Source organism: Monodelphis domestica, chromosome 8 (genome assembly GCF_027887165.1).
Source record: "Monodelphis domestica isolate mMonDom1 chromosome 8, mMonDom1.pri, whole genome shotgun sequence".
Classification (NCBI taxonomy): Eukaryota; Metazoa; Chordata; class Mammalia; order Didelphimorphia; family Didelphidae; genus Monodelphis; species Monodelphis domestica.
Genome location: NC_077234.1, coordinates 2,700,284 through 2,719,769, shown reverse-complemented (window position 1 = coordinate 2,719,769; position 19,486 = coordinate 2,700,284). Strand labels below are relative to the sequence as shown.

Genomic DNA, 19,486 nt, shown 5'->3' with positions numbered 1-19,486 from the left:
TACAGCCAGCATCCCCAGTCCTAGCCCCTCCACCCATGTGATCAAGCAGCTGTTTTCCTTCTGTTTCCGCTCCCACAGTTCTTCCTCTGGACGTGGAGAGCATCTTTCTCGTAAGTTCCTCCGGATGGTCCTAGGTCGTTGCATTGCTGCTAGTAGCCCTTAAATTTTTCTCATCAGAGCAGGTAAAAGGAGGGCACAGAGGCAGAGGTTGTGGGAATTAGCTGTCTGGGATGACAAGACGGGCAAAAACAAAACAAAACAAACCACAACCACCAATTCAAGAGGTGAAAAAGAGGATTGAACTGACAGGAAGGGAAGAGAGATGTGAAATGGGGTGGTGTATAACCTAAATGAGAAAGATTGTTACAGTGGAGGGGAGGCTGAGGCACCGCTTAAACCTTGCTCTCATCATAACTGGCTCCAAGAGGGAATGCCAATCATAGTCATTGAGGTATCGAATCCTATCCTAACCTCAAGAGAAGTAGGAGGGGAATAAGATGGGAGGGGGGAGGGCTTAAAGCAAAAACCCTTTCTCAAAGGACACATGTAAAAGCTAGTGGAACTGCTCCTTGGTTATGGGAGGGGGAGGGAAAGAGCATGAATCATGGAACCATGGGAAATATTCTCAATGAATTCACTAAATTAAATGATTTAAAAAGCAAAAACTCTTAGGAGGAGGGACAAACAGGATAAAGGGGGGAAACAGGATGGAGGGGAATACACAGATGGTAAGCAAAACTGTGAATGTAAATGGCAGGAACTCATTCCTAAAATGGAAGAGAATGGCAGAGTCCTCCAATCTGTGTGTAGAGGCAGGGGCGCACACGGAGTGAGACAGGCTGCAGCAGGGTCTCTCCTGCTTCTGCTGCAGTTCAGAAAAGCAGGAGTAGCGACCAGGATCTCAGCAGGCCGAGATGGCCAAAGGCCCCAGCCAGGGACGGCCAATGGAACGGCCCGGGGTGGTCAGGGAGGATTCAATGAGCTTCCGGAGGAGCCAGGCGCAAACTGTGCTAGCGGAGGCCCTCAGCCTTCCCGGCTAGTCCCAAATGAACGGGGCAGAAGTCAGAGAGGAGGGGACGTTGGCAAAGGTTCGATTTGATCCTGCAGAGGAGACCCACCGGAGAAAACGGAATGGGGAGAGGAGAGTCTTGGCGCCTGCGCAACAGCCAGCCCGGGGCAAGTCGACTGGCACTGATGAAGCCCCTACTCTGTGCCCTGAGGGCGGGCAGGCGATCTCGGGGTTTGGGAGACTCCTGGCCGAAGGAGAGGTTTGAGAGGAGTCGGGAGGGACGGGGGCTGCCGGTACAAATGCCTGGAGTCTGGAGATGGAGACAGCCAGCCGGGATTGCATGGATGCTGGAGGGAGCCGGGAGCCCCGGAAGGTTATTGAGTGAGAGGGAGGGCGGGGCCCGCCAGATCGGAACCCAGAGGATCCCGTCCGGGGCTCCAGCGCTCCGTCCGTTCGGTACCAGCAGGTGGTGCCAGAGTCCAGCCGGCCGACCGCCGGGCGGGCAGGGAGGCGGGCTGGGGGCAGCCCCGTCCGCCCTCTTCCCTCCTCGCGGGGAGGGGTCTGCCGGGCTCTTAAGTGCGAAGGTCGCCCTGAGGAGCCAGACGCCGGCGGGAGGCAGCATGAGGACTCTGGGCCACGTCGTGGGGCTGCTCCTCTCCTTCCAGGCAGGTCAGTGAGCCCCTCCCGGCCCAGACGGGCAGCCCCGGGCACCGTTTTGCGGCTCCCCGCCGCGCCCCCTAGCTCTGGGATAGCGAGAAAGGGGAGCGGGGAAGGGCAAGCAGCAGGGCTTCCTGGAGGAGGCGGCACTTTGGCCCGGCACATAGGAGGGGGGGATGGAGCAGGGCTTTCTGCCCCTTCACTGCAGCAGGGGCCCACCTGTCCCCCCACAGCCCTGGCCATGAGCGAGCTCAGGTGGTGCACCGTCTCGGACCCGGAGCAGCAGAAGTGTCTGGCCATGGCAGAGGCCTTCAAGGAGGCTGGCATCCGCCCGGCCCTCGGCTGTGTCCAGGAGACCCCGTCTGAGCCCTGCATCCACCTCATCGAGGTGAGCCTCCCGCCGCTGGGCTCCTTCCGAGGGGGAGCGGCCTCCAGCTCTCCGCCAGGCGTTTCTAGCCCCCCCCCCCCCGGGAAGCCGGGGATCTGGATTCGAATCCTGACCCAGCTCCTCCCCGGTCTTGGGCTTCAGTGACCTCCGCTGTGAAGGGCCTTCAGGGGAGGTGGGGGGGGGGGGTCGGGGGGAGCCACGGCGCGGCCCGGACCCCACCCACGAGGCTCTCCACAGGTCAACAAGGCAGACGCCGTGACGCTGGACGGGGGAGCCATCTACGAGGCCGGGAAGTACCACGGCCTGAAGCCCGTCGTGGGCGAGATGTACGACCAAGGTGAGCAGCGGCCGGCGGCCCCGCCCCTGAGCCAAGCGAGGGCCCGCTGCGCCTGCACTCACCGCGCCCCGCTCTGCCCCCAGAGGCTGCCACTTCCTACTACGCCGTGGCCGTGGTCCGAAGGGGCTCCTCCCTGACCATCAACCACCTGCGAGGGGCCAGATCGTGCCACACCGGCCTCAACCGCACGGCGGGCTGGAACGTGCCCGTCGGCTACCTGGTGGAGAGCGGCCGCCTGGCGGTGATGGGCTGCGACGTGCTGAGAGGTGACGCGTCCCGGCCGGTCCCGTGGGAGGCTCCCCTCCCCCGCGGGGGGACACCCAGCCTGCGCCTCTCCCGGCCCCTCCGGCCTGCACCCACTGAGCCGCCTCTCCTCCCCCCAGCGGTCAGCAGCTACTTCGGGGGCAGCTGCGTCCCGGGAGCTGCGGAGAGCGGCTACGCGGACTCCCTGTGCAGGCTCTGCAGGGGCGACGCCGCCGGGGAGGGCCGCTGTGCCAAGAGCCCCCTGGAGAGGTACTATGACTACAGCGGGGCCTTCAGGTGAGGAAGAGCGGGGGAGGGGCCGCCGGAGCGACACCCCAGACCCAGAGACGGAGAGACAGAGGGGGGGAGGGAGAGAGAGAGAGAGAGAGACAGAGACAGAGAGACAGAGAGAGAGACAGAGAGAGAGACAGAGAGACAGAGACACAGAGAGACAGAGAGACAGAGAGAGAGACAGAGAGAGAGACAGACAGAGACAGAGACAGAGAGAGAGAGACAGAGAGAGACAGAGACAGAGAGACAGAGACAGAGAGAGAGAGAGAGGGAGAGAGAGAGAGAGACAGAGAGAGAGAGAGAGAGAGAGAGAGAGAGAGAGAGAGAGAGACAGAGAGAGAGGGAGGGAGAGACGGAGAGAGAGACAGAGAGAGAGAGACAGAGAGACAGAGAGAGAGACAGAGAGACAGAGACAGAGAGACAGAGAGAGAGAGACTGAGCCAGCGTTCAGAGGGGAGGGGGACAGGCTCCATCTGCAGCAGCCCCAGGCAGCCTTCCCAGAGGGGTGGCCCATCAGGAAGGGCTGCTTTGCTCCAAGCCCCTTGATGCCTCCTCTTCCCCCAGGGCCTCCCCTCCAGCTCCGGAAAAGCTGCTCTTCCTGGGCACCAGCCAGCTGGTCTCCAGAAGGGCCACCTCCCCCTGGCCTGGGGCCCCCGGATGGGGGGGGGGGGGGAGAGCACTGGCCCAGGGCTCAGAGAACTTCCTGGGCTTGGAGCTTCGGCCACATGTGCCGCAGCCACGGGGATCCAGAGTGGGAGTGTCGCCAGGGGCCTCCTGGATTTCTCGAGCCCACGTGTAAGACTTGGCATGTCCCTGTCAGCGTTTGCTCCCTTTTGGCCCAGGACAGTGTGTCCAGCGCAGGCCGGAGCAGGGCGGTCGTCCTGGGTGCCTGGGCACTGCTCCGTGTCCCAGGTAGGCAGGAGGATCGCGCTCTGTCTTCGTCCGGGCTGGGGCAGGAACGGCCCACCAGGCTGAGATGGAGGCATGAGTGAGGAAGGGCCTGGCGGCAGCCTGATGGGAGCCACCGCCTTCATGCCCAGAATCACGCTTGCCTTCGCTGGGTCCAGGCCGGCCCCCCAAGTGCCCCCGACGCGGCCCAGAAGGAAACGGAGCGGCGGCTCCAGGCCGCTCCTCCCTTCTCCAGGCGGCCCCTCGCCGGCCTCGATACTTGGCGGCTACGTTCTAGAACTCGGCCAAGAATCCGGCTCTTAAGCCTTGCAGGTGGCCAGCGGGGGCGGGCATCGAGGCGCCGGGCTCCTGCTCTCCTTCCTCTTCCAGATGCCTGGCAGACGGCGCGGGAGACGTGGCCTTCGTGAAGCACAGCACAGTTCTGGAGAACACAGACGGTGGGTGAGGGGCCCATCCAGTGCCAAGGCTGGAGGAGGAGGAGGGGGTCCCAGGGGTGCTGCCGGGGCCCCGAGGACCCCAGAGAGCTCGTGGGTGCTGCCGCCTCGTACACGCCGAGATCCCACGCCCAGCTGTTTGTCTGGGACCTAGAGCGTGGGAAGGGGCGCCCCGGAGGTCCGAAGGGCAAACGGCTTCCATGCCAGCCTGAGGAGGCGGCATCGCATCCTAGAGGCAGGGAAATGCCGCCGAAGGTCACAGGGGGTTGGGCAGAGGGGGGAGGGGAGAGACTGGCACCAGGGAGACCAGAGGCAAGGAACAAGGGCAGGCCAGGGGTGGAGAGAGGGTGGTGGGGATGGCAAGGTGTTGGCGACTGGCCAGGAGGGAGAGGAGGAGCCCGGGCACCGTGAGAGGAAGCTGGCACCTCCAGGAGAAACAGGGAAGCTCGGAGGAGGAGAGGCTTTCCGGGAAAGAATGAATTCAGTTTTGGAATGTTTCAGAGCCGCCCAATAAGCAGGCGGGGGAAACTGAGGCTCGAGAGAGGTCAGGGCTGCATGCCGAGATCCGGAGCCAAAAGCATGGAGAGGGCAGTCGAGTCCAGAGGAGGGGGCATAGAGAGAGACCTTTTGGGGGCCCCTCGTGCTGAAATCTTGCCCTTCCCCGGAGCCTGTGCGTCTCACCCCAGCCTGGCGGATCCTCAAGGGCAGGACGGCCCTGTTTCTCTGGGGTCGGGCACCCACGAGGAGCCCGGGGCGTGGGGGCCAAAGGGGGCACCCAAGGAAGGAGCCTGGAAACAGCGGGTCTGTGCCCAGACCGGGCCCCAATTCCCCCTCGAGCCCCACACCCCGGGGATGGGCATCTGGCCTGCGAGGGGGCAGAGGGCCGAGCCTGAGGATGGCGCCTTCCCTGTGGGCACGGGGCCCCCGGGAGGCGGCTCTGACGGGGGTCTCCTCCTCCCCCAGGGAAAACCCTGAGCTCCTGGGGGGAGCCGCTGCTGTCCCAGGACTTCCAGCTGCTGTGCAGGGACGGCAGCCGGGCCCCGGTCACCCAGTGGCGGCACTGCCACCTGGCCCGGGTGCCCGCTCACGCCGTGGTCGTCAGGGCCGACACGGACGGGGACCTGGTCTTCCGCATGCTGAACGAAGGCCAGGTAGGGAGGGGGCCGCCCCGGGGGCCGCCCAGCTCCCTTCCGGCCACACCCCTTGTCCTGGGGGGGCAGAGGGGGAGGGACTTGCCCAAGGCCACAGGCCTCAGCTGACCAAGGGAACAACTAGTGACCCTCGGGGAGACTGGGGGGCCCCAAGGGGCTGATCTCTCCTCACTGACCCCCCAGTTCTCACGCTTCGGGGTGGGCCGGGAGCCCCCCTCCCTGCCCCCTTCTGTCCGGGCACTCTGGGCAGACCCCACGGAGCCCTCCTTGCCTCCGTTTCCTCATCTGCAAAGTTGGGGGGCTGGCCTTGACCTCCATGACCCGGCTCTAGGCTCGGCCCTCTCCCTCCTCAGCCCTCCCTCCATCAGCCCCCTCGCACTGAAGCCGCCGCCCGGGAACCCTCCGGCTTGGCATTCGAGGCCCCGGCAGTGCCCACCGTCCCCACTGGCCCAGAGCACGCCCTGCCCCTCCCCCCGCCTCTGACCCGAGCCTCCCCAGCCCAGAGCACGCTCTGCCCCTCCCCCAGGCGAGGTTCAACCACGCGGGAGCCCCCTTCCAGATGTTTGAGTCGGAGGCCTTCCAGCAGAGGAACCTCCTGTTCAAGGACTCCACCATCGAGCTGGTGCCCATCGCCACGAGCACCTACCAGGCCTGGCTCGGGCCCGACTACCTGCAGGCCATGGCGGGCCTGCTCTGCGACCCCGACCGTGCGTAGGCCCAGGATGCTCCGGGGCTCCAGCGAGGGGGGTGCCAAGCCCCTCCCCCAGTGCTGAGGCCCCCCAGGAGCCCCCCTGCCCAGGATGCTCCAGGGCTCCAATGGAGGGGGGTGCCAGGCCCCCCCAGTACTGAGGCCCCCCAGGCCTAACAGGGAAGGCCCACCCTCGGGGGCTCCTGTAGGCGTGGGCAGACCTTTCCCAGGAGCCTTTGCTCTCATTCCTGCAGGGCTCCCCAGCCACCTCCGGTGGTGCGTGCTGTCCACGCCGGAGATCCAGAAGTGCGGGGACATGGCGGTGGCCTTGAGCCGGAAGCAGCTGAAGCCCGAGATCCAGTGTGTCTCTGGGGAGTCCCCCCAACACTGCATGGAGCAGATTCAGGTGCCCGCGGGCAGGAGGGAGGGCCCCAGGGTGCCCAGGGGGCTCAGGACGCCTGCCAGCTCCCCCAGGAGGGTCCGAGGGCACTTCCTGCGGCACTGAAGAAAGCTGAGGGGGTCCCCGTGGGCGTGCTGGTGCCCACTGGCCAGCCCAGGAAAGTGCCGAGAAGGGGCCCGGCGGGCGAGCGCTGCCGGGTCTCAGGACGGTGGTTGTCCGCACAGTGCCAGAAAGGCTCTCCCTGGCTGTGTGCCCTCTGGGAGGCCTCATCGTCTCGGGCCCAAATGCCACTCTGCCAACCCCACACTGGCTCCAGCGGTCCCGGGTCCGAGCAGGGCCCTCTCAGACTGGCCGTGGGAGAAGGAGCCCTGGAGGCAGGAAGGACCCCAGCGGCCTGGAGGGCCCACACAGGTCTCGGCTGGTCCTCCCCGCAGTCTCGGCCGGTGCCCGCCCCTGCCAAGCCCAGGCACCTCCCTCAGCTTCCGGGATCCCCGGGACAGGGAAGAGCCTCACTCTTCCCTGTCCCGCCCACCCAGGCCAAGGAGGCTGACGTGATCACCCTGAGCGGAGGCGACATCTACACGGCCGGGCAGAAATACGGCCTCGTGCCAGCCGCGGGGGAGAGCTACCCGGGTAGGGCGCCCCTCCCCATGCCCTCGCTGCGAGCCCCGGCTGAGCTCCCAGAGCTTTCGGGAGCCCCCCGTCAGGCTTTGCTCGGAGACCTCCGGGGATGGGGAGCTCACTCCTTCCACTGGGGGGGCCCCGAAGGCCAGGATGTTGGCACCCTTTGACTCGGGGCCGCACGTGGTTCGCGGTGGCAGAGGCATCCCCTACTTCTACTGGCCCGGGGAAGTCTGGAGCCTCTGCTCCTTCCCCGGCTCTCTCCTGGGCTGCGCCTGGTCCAGCGGGAGAGGCTCTCGAGCGGTGCCCGCGTGCCCCCACCCCGGTTCGCCGCCTGCCTGGTCAGCCTGGGTCGCACCAACTGCCAGGACTGCCGCTGCCGCGGGCCTGACGAGACCCTGTTTGCGGAGCTCCTCGGCTCAGCCTCCCTTTGCCCCTCGCAGACAACAGCAAGGACGCGTACTACGCGGTGGCGCTGGTGAAGAGGAACAGCTCCTACTCGTTCACCCTCGACGAGCTCCGGGGCAAGCGCTCCTGCCACTCGGGGTACGGCATGGCGTCGGGCTGGGACATCCCCGTCGGGGTCCTGGTCCAGAGAGGCTTCATCCGGCCCAAGGGCTGCGACGTCCTCCGAGGTGAGGGGGCACACAGAGGGCCGCCCTGGGGGCCCGTCCACTCCCTTGCCTCCGAGCCCAGCCCTCCCCGGTGCCCCTTCTGCCCACCCCGCTCATGGGGGAGCCTCCTCTGGCCATTTGGCACAGCCCCAATGGGGGGGGACCCCCACCTCACAAGGGACTCAACCCCTCTGGCCAGACCTGGGGCGGGGAGGTCAAGTGCCAGGGGGACTCCGGGGTGCTGCTGTGCCCTCCATGGCTTTCGGGGTCTTCCTTTCCCAGCAGCTGCAAGGTCTGGGGGGGCATGAGGGCAGACGTGGATGGACTCACCAGGTGGGGGCTATGGGACTTCTGCCAGGCAATGCAGGAGGCCTGCCTAAAGCCCACCATGCCAGACTGTTGTTCTGAGCCCTGGCACAATCCCCTGGGCATCAGATGGTGGTGCCATTCCTCTGAGGGCCTCTCTAGAGGCCTGGCCTCACGGGGATGGAGCCGGCCTGGCAGGCGATGCCCCATGACCTGTGGTCCCGCCAGGAAGGCTCCCAACTCCATTGTGCCAACGAGGAAGAACGTGCTTGGTGCGGGGACCTGCCCACCCACTCGCCCCTGCCCCTTCCCTTCCAGCCGTGAGTGAATTCTTCTCTGCCAGCTGTGTGCCCGTGAACAATGCCAAAGACTACCCCTCCCGGCTCTGTGAGCTCTGCATCGGAGATGACCACGGCCTGAACAAATGCCACGGGAACAGCCAGGAGCGCTACTATGGCTACGGTGGGGCCTTCAGGTACTGCAGACGGCGGGCGGCTTCCCCGGTACCAGCTAATTGTTCCCTCGCCCGTACCTCGGCTCACGTCGTCTGTGAGTTCAGTGAGTTTTCACTGGCTCTCTCGGACTGAACCGCACAAGTAAACCGTCGCGTCATCCACAAAGAGGGCTTCTCTGTGCTTCGTCCAGGCCCCTCGTGCCCTTTTCCTTCTCTCCCTCCTGGAGCGGGCATGGCCGGGGCATCTTGGCTTTGCCCCTGGGCGGAGTGAGAAGGCTTCCAGCTTACCCCATTGCAGACAGTGCTCGCTTCTGGGTTTAGCTGGACGCCACTAACCATTTGAGTCCATCATGCACTGGCGCTCTAGAAAGAAGTGGTGGTGGTGGTGGATTCTGTCCCAGGCTTTTCCAGGAAGGGGACCACGTGGTTTCTGGGGGTTCTCTTTTTTTGAACCATCTCTGCCTCCCTGACAGCGGCGTAGGATTCTTGAGATACGATGCCGTAGGCTCCTTATTGGTGTCTTTTCAAGACTTTTCCATCGATATTCTTTAGGGAGGAGGTTGGTCTGTCCTTCCTGCTCCTTTCCTAAGAGGAATTTGGTAGAATGTCTTCATCATTTGCTTTTCCAAAGAGTTTATACAACATCGGCGTTCGTTGTTCTTTGAACGTTTGGTAGAATTCACTGGCGATTTTTTCTTAGGGAATTCATTGATGAGAGTTTGTTCAGTTTCTTTTTCTGAGACAGGATTGTTGAAATATTTTATTTCATCTTCCATTCATTTGGGTGGTTCATATTTAAATATTCATCTATTTCTCTTGGACTGTCAGATGGGCAAAATAAATCCTAATAATTCCTTTAATTTCTTCTTCAGTGGTTGTGAATTCATGTTGTTCATTTTTGATACTGACAACTTTGTTTTTTGTTTTCTTCTTCCTTTTTTAAATCAAATTAAGCAATGACATCTATTTTATCATTTTTAGTTCACAAAACTAGCTCCTTTCTCATCTATTAGTTCAACCGTCTTCCTAATTTTAATTTTGTTAATCTCTCCTTTGATTTTCATAATTCCATTTTTCATATTTAATTGGGGATTTTTAATTTGCTCTTTTTCTAGTTTTTTTTTTAGTTGTGTGTCCAAGTTTTTGATCTGCTCATTCTTTATTTTATTGATGTAAGCATTTAAAGACATAAATTTTCCCCTAAGCACTGCTTTGGCTGCATCCCAGAAGTTTTGGCACGTCATCTCTTCACTGTCATTCTTTTTAGTGAAATTATTGATTGTGTCCATAATTTGTTCTTTGACTCACTCATTCTATAGAATAAGATTATTCAGCTTCTAATTAACTTGGTCATTCTGCTGCCCTATGTCAAAAAGGAGACACTCAATATTTCTGCTTCTCCACATTTGTTGGTGAGGTTTTTATGCTCTATTGTGGGATCAATTTTTGTGCAGGTGTCATGTACTGCTGAGAAAAGGCATATTCCTTTCTGTTCCCATTCAGTTTTCTCCAGAGGTCTATCATAAACTTTCTAAATTTTGTTGACCTCCTTGCCTTCTTTCTTGCTTATTTTTTGGTCGGATGTGAGGACTGTCTGGGGCTCTGCCATGTGTCAGGTTCTGGACTAGACCTGGGGTACATAGGCAAAACTGAAAGGCCATCCCTGCCGCCCCCCAGGAGCTTATGCTCATTCTCTTGTCTCGGTCTTGGCCAGGTGCCTAGCTGAGGGTGCTGGAGATGTGGCCTTTGTCAAGCACTCAACGGTCTTCGAGAACACTGATGGTACGTGGCCTCGGGGCTGCTGTGCGCAGGGGGTCCAGAGTCCCCCAGGATCTTTGGGGACCCCATCTTTGGATGTCTGGGATGATTCATTGGCACAGGGAAGATATGGGTCGGGCACCAGCAAGCCTCTGGGGAGCCCACCAAGGGCCACCCGGGGTCTAGCCTCTCTTGGTCCATCCCCATCCATCCTCCTCGGTCTAGGGTGAGCTCTGGGTCTCTGGAATCCGAGGTTTGGGTCCAAAGACCCCTTCTGGGTGATCCTTTCTTTTCACCTGCCCCTCTGCAGACCCCCAAGCTTACTCGGCTGTTGGGGGCCTTTCCTGGGCCCTAGAATCCTGCCTGAGGTGTGCGTGGCTCTGAGGCCAGAGGAGCAGCCGTAGCCCCCCTCTGGGGGTCCAGGATCTGCCCGGGGAGCCCCCTTTGCCACGGAGGAGAGCGGGGTGAAGGCTGGGGCTGGGCATGGCGCTGGGCCCTTCCCGAGGTGACTTTCCTCCCCCTCCCCTGCCCGCCCCCCTCCGCAGGCCACAACCCCGAGGCCTGGGCAGTCGGCCTGAAGTCCCGGGACTACGAATTGCTGTGTCCCAATGGCGCCCGGGCCGAAGTCACGCAGTTCCAGGCCTGCAGCTTGGCCCGGGTGCCGGCTCACGCCGTCATGGTGCACCCCGACACCAACGTCTTTGCCGTGTATGGGCTGCTGGACAAAGCCCAGGTGAGGAGGAGCGGGGAAGGGGAGGAGGTCCCAGGGAAGCAGCCAGGGTCCAGAGTTCGAGTCCTGCCTCGACTTCAGCCAGCTGGAGGGTTTCCTCCTTACCACAACAGTCTCGACGTGGGAGCCGGGGCTCAGCGTCAGGCTGTGGGGGGCCTCCCTCAGGCCACTTCCTGGGGAGTGACCCGTGATGGAGGTCCAGCCTGAGAGTTCAGAGACCAGTGCCAGGAGGATGAACCCCAGATCTGGTCTCTGGGCCCAAGATTGCTCCTCCAGGATTCTGGGGGCACCCTCTGTGCCTGTGGCAGCTGTGGCCACGATGTGGCAGGCAGCCACCCCCATCCCTGTCACTCGCCTCAGGGCTCTGTACGCTTGTGCTGGGTGCGAGGTGCCAGCGCAGGGACAAAGGGCGTGGATTTAGCCCTGATGGAGCTGCTGGAGGCCTTGCCGGTGGCCCAGCCAGGGAGGACAGTCGATGATGGCGCAGAGGACGGACTCTGCACACGCCAATGGCCCCAAGCGGCCTAAATACAGCCCTGGGCGAAGCCTAGAGACCACACAAGCCGTAGTTCTGAAAAAGATCTGGGAAGACGGTGGACCACAAGCTCGGGCACAGGCCGCGGGGAGGAGCAGAGCTTCCAGGCCCCGTGCTCTGCCCTGACCCATCCTGGGGGCTGAGGGGGCAGCCTGGGGGAGAGAAGGCGCGGGGACGGCTGCGGGGGACCAGCCGGCCCTGGTGCACCCCAGAGGCTGTGCCACGTGTGGGCTGAAGGGCAGGACTGGGCTGAGCACCCTGGGAGGGAGGGAAGGAGCCCCCCTGAGGCCCAATGTCGGGGCGCCACCCCGCGGGAGGGGGGCAGGATGGGGGCTCCCGGAATCTGGGAGGACCTTGGGGGGGGGGGCCTCGGGGCCAGGGGCGGCGGCGGCTCCTCGAACCCAGGACCCGCGGCTGAGCGAGCGACACCCTTCCAGGACTTATTCGGCAACGACAGCAACAAGAACGGCTTCCGGATGTTTGACTCGTCCGACTACCGCGGCCAAGACCTGCTCTTCAGGGACTCCACCGAGCGGCTGCTGCCCGTCGGCGGGGAGACGTCCGCCGAGGCCTGGCTGGGCCCCGCCTACGTGGCCTCCCTGGAGGGGCTCCAGTCCGTGCAGTGCTCGGGAGCAGGTGAGGGCGGCGGGGGAGGGGCTGGGGCGGGGCCCGGGTTAGATTCGAACCCGGGTCTTCCCGACCTCAGGCCGGGCAGGAGGGCCTCAGAAGAGTGGGGGCGGCGGGCCGTACTCTGGGGCGCCCTCCCGGGGCTGTCGGCACTCGCCCACCTTGGAGGGTGACCTCAGGAAGGCGAATGTTCCCAGTCGGAGCCCTCCAGGCTCCGCCTCTCATCCCCAAGCCCTGCCCAGTTTGTCCTCTGCCCCTCCCCCCCAGGAAGGGCTTCGGCCCCCAGCCATCCCAAAGGGTCAGCCTGGAGGCTGCCCTCGAGAGCAGCAAGCGCTGGGTGGCTGTTACCTTGAATCTCTCGTCTCTTCTCTAGCCGGGCCTCGGGCCCCCGGGCTGCCTGTGTTGCTGCTGCTGCTGCCGCTGTCCCTGGGCTCTGTCCTGGGCGGCCCTGCCCCGGCCCGGCTCCCTTGAGAGGGAAGGAGGCTCAGCGCCCCACTGCCAGGCGACCGGCTCGCCTGGGGCTCTCCCCGGCCACGGAGGACTTGGGCGACGCCCCCCAGGTCAGGGCGGGGAGGCTGACACTGGCCACGGAGAGGGCCTGCTCTGGCCCTGCCCTTCCTTTCTCCTCCCGGCTGCAGCTCTCCTTCTCTCGCCCAGGAACAGGCGGCCTCGCCTCTGAGGCTTCCCTGAGGCCCGCCGACCTCTTCGTCCCTCCCCCCTCCGAGGGCATTTCACAGATGGGGAGGGGGCCACGCCTCGCCTCCCCCCCTCCCCCCCAGCGATGAGAGCCCTTGAGAGGCCAGCAGGCTCTCAGACGGAGGCGGGCCGTGGCTGGTGGCACTCCTGGCCGTCCTCTCTCATGTGGCTGCGTGGCTCCTTCCTGACCCCTGGGTGCCTCCTTCGGGGTCCCACTTCCATCTCCTGGGCTGGGCCGAGAGCGAGTCTGCCTGGCTTTGGGTCCCCAGTGCCCGGGGTCCGAGCTGGTCTTAGCCACGGCTCTGGGGTGATGTGTGTGTCCAGTGTAAATGGGGTTGGAGTGTGAATAAAGATGGTGCTGATGCACGAGTTGTGGCCGCCTGGGCTTTCCTGCTTTCTCCTGTTGTCCGTGGCCTCCTCTCCCCTCCTCCCCTTGTGGCAAACACTAGCCAGGGCAGGACTGAGAAGAGCTGGGCAGCTGGGGGGCAGTGGGGGGCTCCTGGATGGACAGCCGGACCCAGAGATGGGAGGTCCTGGGTTCAAATCCAGCCTCACACCCAACCTCCCCATGGCCAGCCTTCCCGGCTCATCTTCCCCGTGTTAACTTGGAACCTCTAAAATGGTGAGCAGAAACCGAGTCTCCAATCAGGAAAGGGACCACATTCAAGAATGGGTGCCACAGGCAGCCTGGGGGCCTTCATGCCCTCTGGGGAGCCTGGCACAGCAGCACACCCAGACAGGCTGCGAAGAGCAGGGGGCTGAGCCGAGAGCCGGGCCTCCTGGGAAGAAGCTGCTAAGACACAAGGCGCTTGCATGTCGCCAGGCCTGCTTCTTCCCCCACACTGGGGCCCCCAAACACTCTGGCATCTCCTGTGCAGTCACAAAGGGGGGCGAGTTCCCAGCAGCCCTCGGGGCTAGCCTGACACTTGCAGAAAACCAGGTGACACCCAGAACCCACTCATGCTGTTGGCTCTAAAGGAAGGGAAGGCTTCAGGGAATCTCCAAGAGCCCACCAAGGGGCCGCTTTCATTGCTGCTCTTTGGGCCCCTGGAATGTGTGCCTTGCCAAGCCTGAGGCTGCCCCTAAGACTCCCTGAGCTCTGCTCCATGGGTCATCCCCCACCTGGGATGTGGGCTGAGGGTCCTCCCCATTTCACAGAGGAGAAAACTGAGCCATCACACACCCAGGTTCATAAGCTCTGGAGCTGCCCTATGCTTGGGAGAGGAGCTGGCCACAGGGGCCTTGAAGGATGGAGATAAAAGATCAAGAATATCCAGGGAAATCATGTAAAATAATACAAAGGAAGGAGGAGTTGCAGACCCAGATCTCAGGCTATACAGAGACAGAGGGGAGGATCAGTGGAATAGATTTTGCGTAAATGACCTCAGCAAGACAGTCTATGACAAACCGAAAGACCCCAGCTTTGGGGACCAAAATCCACTATTTGATAAAAAGTGCTGGGAAAATTGGAAGACAGTGTGGGAGAGATTAGGTTTGGATCACCACCTCACACCCTACACCAAGATAAACTCAGAATGGGTGAATGACCTGAACATAAAGAAGGAAACTATAAATAAATTAGACGAACACAGAATAGGATACTTGTCAGACCTTTGGGAAAGGAAAAACTTTAAAACCAAGCAAAAGCTAGAAAAAAACACAAAATATAAAATCAATAATTTTGATTACATGAAATTTAAAAAGTGTTTGTACAAACAAAACCAATGCAAACAAAATGAGAAGGGAAGCAACAAATTGGGAAAAAATCTTTATAACAAAAACCTCAGACAAAGGTCTAATTACTCAAATTTACAAAGAGCTAAATCAAGTATGCATAAAATCAAGCCATTCTCCAATTGATAAATGGGCAAAAGGGACATGAACAGGCAATTTTCAGATAAAGAAATCAAAACTATTAATAAGCACATGAACAAGTGTTCTAAATCTCTTATAATCAGAGAGATGCAAATCAAAACTCCAAGGTATCCTATAACAGACCCAGCAGCTGTTATAAAAAAGAATTTTCCTAAGTGGGTTTGGGCTCGAGAAGGAGCAAGGAGTCTGAGAAAATGGGTGATAAATAGAGACACAGACAAGTCAATTTTTAGTAAGGGATGGTGTGAATCCCTGATGACATTCTCCTTAGAAAGATAATTAAAGGAAAATGTGAGAAGCAATGGAACATGTGGAAACAAGAGTTCCTAGATAGAAAATAGGCTAAAAGTATCAAGTGTGAGAATGAAAAATCCAAGAGAGAGAACCAGGGGACCAGACCTCCTCCCATATTTATTTCAGTGTGGATTGGGAGGTGCTCAATGAATATTTAACAAAGCACAGTTAATTCACATTGGATGGGATGGCAATGATGACACCTTCTGGGTGTGTTGACTTCAACCCCCACTTTTATAAATGAATTTGACTCTGTGCTAAATGTTAATGAGTTTGCCTTGAACAAAGGCAGTATGGCTAGGTCAAGAGTCCGCCCACAAATATCAGAATTTAAACATGTGTCTGATGACACAATACCCATACATCATTTATATTTCTTAGATGTGAATATGCTTGGAATGCTACATATCCCCTCACACCTAACAGACTGGCTAACATGACAGCAAAGGAAAATAATGAATGTTGGAGGGGATGTGGCAAAGTCGGACATTAATGCATTGCTGGTGGAGTGGTGAATGGATCCAACCATTCTGGAGGTCAATTTGGAACTATGCCCAAAGGGCGACAAAAGAATATCTACCCTTTGACCCAGCCATAGCACTGCTGGGTTTGTGCCCCAAAGAGATAATAAGGAAAAAGACTCATACAAGAATATTCATAGCTGCGCTCTTTGTGGTGGCCAAAAATTGGAAAATGAGGGGATGCCCTTCAATTGGGGAATGGCTGAACTAATTGTGGTATATGTTGGGGATGGAATATTATTGTGCTCAAAGGAATGATGAACTGCTTGATTTCTATATGAACTGGGACGACCTCCAGGACTGATGCGGAGTGAAAGGAGCAGAACCAGGGGAACATTGTACACAGAGAGGGAAACAATGTAGAACAATTGAATGCAACTGACTTTGCTACCAGAGAAAGAATGTGTCCACATCCAGAGGAAGAACTGTGGGAGCAAAAATGCAGAAGAACAACTGCCTGATCACATTGTTCAATGGGGATATGTTTGGGGATGGAGACTAAGCGATCATTCCAGTGCAAATATCAATAATATGGAAATAGGTCTTGATCAAGGATACCTGTGAAACCCAGTGGAATTGTGCATCGGCTGGGGGTGGGGGGGTGGGAGGAGGGCAGGGAAAGAACATGAATCTTGTAACCATGGAAAAATACTCTAAATTAATTAAATAAAAAATTCCAAAAACTAAAAATAAATAAGAAATAAAGGGCCCAGAGGCAGGGGGCCAGGAGGGGCCTGAGACCCACCCTTGCCCTGGGGGATCCCCACCTCGAGGAGACCCCAAGTGCCCAGCACCAGTTCAGCCCACCTTGGAGGAGCAAAAAGAAAACCCTTCCCTGCCCCCCCCCCCATATTATTCCAGGGAAGGCAGTGACACCCCCAATGAGTCAGAGTTCACGCAGTGGGGGAGGGAGAGATCCTGTAAGGGACACCCAGGCCTTGGCTGCAGTTGGCCTGACCCTCGCTCTAGCAAAGGGCTGCTGTCGAGCCAGAGGAGAGGCTCTGAGAGACTTGGTGCAGCCAGCTTTGGCCTGAGCCCCCCCCCCCCCCCCCCCCCAGGGCCTTCTGGCTCAGCACAGGCACACGCACTGTCTGTCTGTCTCTGATTCACACATGCACATCCCTCCCGTCTCTGTTTTGGCACTGCCCCCCCCCCCCCATCATTCTCAGAGGCTGCCCCTCCCCAGTTCCTTCACGGCCTCCCGTGACTCACCGCCCTGTCCCCACTCTCAGCTGGCCCTCCTCAGGCTGCCCCAACTCACAGGTGCCCGTCCTCAGGGTCTGGCCTGACCAGGGCAGGGCAGGGTCCTGCAGGAGCACTGGAGAGGCACAGCGGGGAGGCCCCCCGGCCCTCCCCACGTGAAGGCTGACAAAAGAGCAAACCTGTGCGCTGCCCTCGGCCTGGCCCTCCTATCAGCAGCCCCCTCTTCATCCGAGGCCCTTCGCCCTGCGTGCCTCAGTTGTTCCATCTGCTAAAAAGAAAGCCACAGGCTAATGGGGGGAGCCCCAGGTTCCAGGGTGTCAGTAACTACAGGTTTGACCTCAGGCATATTCCTGCCATCCTCCAGGCCTCAACCTCCCCATCTGTGCAATGGGCAGATAGGAATAGCCGGCCTCTCCGCTCCCCACTGTGCCTCCAGCATATGCTGGAGAAGGCTGAGGCGAGGGGAAGGGCAGGAAGACCCCTGCGGACCACCTGGGGGGGCCTCGGGCCCGGGAGGAGGGATGTCCAAACAGATGCCACTTGAGACTTCTCCGAGCAGAGGCTGGCCAGTGTTTGTCAGCGGTGGGAGGTTTAGGGGAGACGGAGGCAGGTAGAAATTAGTTTCTCTCTGCAAGGAGTATTATATTTTATGAGGTTTATTAAAGGTTGAGAATTTAAGAATATACAAGTAAGAAAAAACACGTGCCTAGGCCAGAGGCCTAGACAAGACCTCACCTACATTATGGAAAGAGCCACGTCTGCCCCAAAACGAAGTCCAAAAAGAGAGAGCCCGCCTACGGGGAAGACCCTTTAAACAAAACTTTGCTCTCGTCCCAGGTGAGAATTCAGTGAGATTAGAGGGCATTCTGGGAGCTAGCAAGGACTCCTGGGGAATGGAGTCCAGAGTTCAAATCTCAATTTTAAAGAGGGCAGAACAGGGACAGGGGCCGAGGCTGGCCAGGGGAGGCCCATCTGCACACGAGGAATTCCTGGAAACTCCCCTGCTTGGGGCAGCCCACTATGGGAAGCCCTCAGTAATGCCCCCATGCCCAGGGCAAAGGGGTGCAGGCATGACTGGATGTGGCTTCTGAGAGGCTGCCAGTCAGCCCTGGCTGTCCTTCCTGGGCCGGGGGCACCAGGGAGGCAGCTGGGGGCCAGGTGGGTCGGTGGCATTCAGGGTGGGGCATCCCAAGCAGAGGAGGGACACACATGAAGCCGGGGGCCTGTTTGGGGGGTTGGAGGGAAGGGGGAGCAGGCCATGGTCAGTGAGTAAAATGGTCTGGTGACAGCTTGGTTCTTTGTATGGGAAGGGGCTCAGGCGAGACTGGCATGGTGGATTAGGGTAACACTGTGAGGGCCTTGAATGTCAGGCCCAAGAGTCTGAATTTTACCTTGTAGGCAAGGAGATAGTGGAGAGAGTAGAGAGTCTGAATCAGGACTGGATTCCAATCCTGCTTTTAATGCTCACTCCTTGTGTGATCTTGCACAGGTCTCTTCTCCTCCTTGGGCCTCAGTTTATTCGTCTTTAAAATGGGGGAAGGGATAGATGCAATGACCTCCGGGTTGCTGCCAGCTCTAGCTTGTGGCTCCTATGGGCCTAGGACATTAGTCTGGCCCAGGGAAGAGGGGACAAGGGGCAGGCCTGGCAGTGGGTGGGGTGTGGGGGTGGCAGTAAGGGGCCCAGCAAGAATAAGGGGGAGACAAGCCCACCCAGGGGGTCTGAAGCCCGGGTCGTCAGGGAGGATGGTGGTGCAGCCGATGGCCATGAGAAGTCCAGGGAGGGGCTGTTCCTTCATCCTCAGGCCCTTGCCCCTGTCTGCCCACTCCTGCCCATGCCCTGGGTGGGCCCTGCTGGCCCCCCACCAGGTCCTGGGTTCGAGCCAGGCGAGTCCCTCAGCTCCCAGCCGTCCGGCCTGCAGCCCCTGGTGGCTCCATCAGTGCCCAGAGGCATGAGCAGGCCCCATGTTGGGCCCACGAGCTCCTGGTCAGGCACCTCCTGGGGCCAACAAGCGACCTGCAGAGTGGGAGAACCCCCCAGGGACCCCAGAGCCCGCCTCTGGGGAGAGTCTGCTTTGGCCCTCTTAGAAGGCTCCTTGCCCCCCTTCCATAGGACCCCAGCCTGGCTGCCAGTGGCCCAGGGCTGTGGCTGAGCCTGGGGCCCTCTCTGTGGGGCGGGACAGACGGCCTGGTTCCTGCCCGGGGAAGCCCTTGTGATCTCTGGAGCAGGAGCTGAGGCAGCCTGTGGCCGGCCTCCCTAATCTCTGGGGCCGGCTGCCTCCCCCCCTGACCTTTGAAGCCAAGCCGGGGCCCCTGCCAGCACCGCTGAGGTGGCACGAGCTGGGGAGGGTCAGGTGGATCCAGCCCCCCCCAGGAATTCCAGGAATTGGCCCTGAACCTCTGACCCTCCCTGGGTCCTTCTGGGAACACCCTCTCCTGAGACGCCCGGCTGATTCCAGCTGACACCCAAGGTTTGGAGAGCAGGGGCCCCTGGGCGATTCTGCTGACCACAGCTCACCGGGACCCCAGAGGGGGGCGAGCCCCAGGCCATGCCCAGTCCTCGGAGCGGCCTGGAATGGACTCATCCGTCCGCAATTTCTGCAGAGCACATCTCGGCCCGTCTAGCTTGCTCACCTGGCCCTGCCTTCCCAGGATGTTCTCCGTCAGGCTCCTGCTTCTGGACCAGTTAGTTGTCCTTAGTAACGCACCCCCACCCCCCCACTGCCCTTTGAACCACCCACTGCTCAG

The 19,486-nt window shown here is 60.0% G+C and overlaps 1 protein-coding gene across 1 annotated transcript; it reads left to right on the top strand.

Annotated features, from left to right (window-relative positions):
• The first annotated feature begins 967 nt into the window (after positions 1–967).
• LOC100032063 (melanotransferrin) lies at positions 968–13,217 on the top strand. Its single transcript, XM_001381128.5, has 16 exons — positions 968–1,678; positions 1,900–2,054; positions 2,292–2,391; positions 2,475–2,657; positions 2,775–2,931; positions 4,204–4,271; positions 5,232–5,419; positions 5,946–6,126; positions 6,362–6,513; positions 7,044–7,140; positions 7,572–7,763; positions 8,367–8,523; positions 10,217–10,284; positions 10,806–10,993; positions 11,963–12,161; positions 12,526–13,217. Exons 1-16 carry the CDS (start codon positions 1,132–1,134, stop codon positions 12,621–12,623), a joined length of 2,730 nt encoding a protein of 909 aa, XP_001381165.4. The 5' UTR covers positions 968–1,131; the 3' UTR covers positions 12,624–13,217.
• The last annotated feature ends 6,269 nt before the right edge of the window (positions 13,218–19,486 follow it).

Coding starts and splice junctions, on each gene's coding strand:
- LOC100032063 (XM_001381128.5), top strand. CDS start 1,132: ATGGGGAGAGGAGAGTCTTGGCGCCTGCGCAACAGCCAGCCCGGGGCA. Junction 1,679..1,899: donor GCTCCTCTCCTTCCAGGCAG/GTCAGTGAGCCC, acceptor GTCCCCCCACAG/CCCTGGCCATGAGCGAGCTC. Junction 10,994..11,962: donor GGCTGCTGGACAAAGCCCAG/GTGAGGAGGAGC, acceptor ACACCCTTCCAG/GACTTATTCGGCAACGACAG.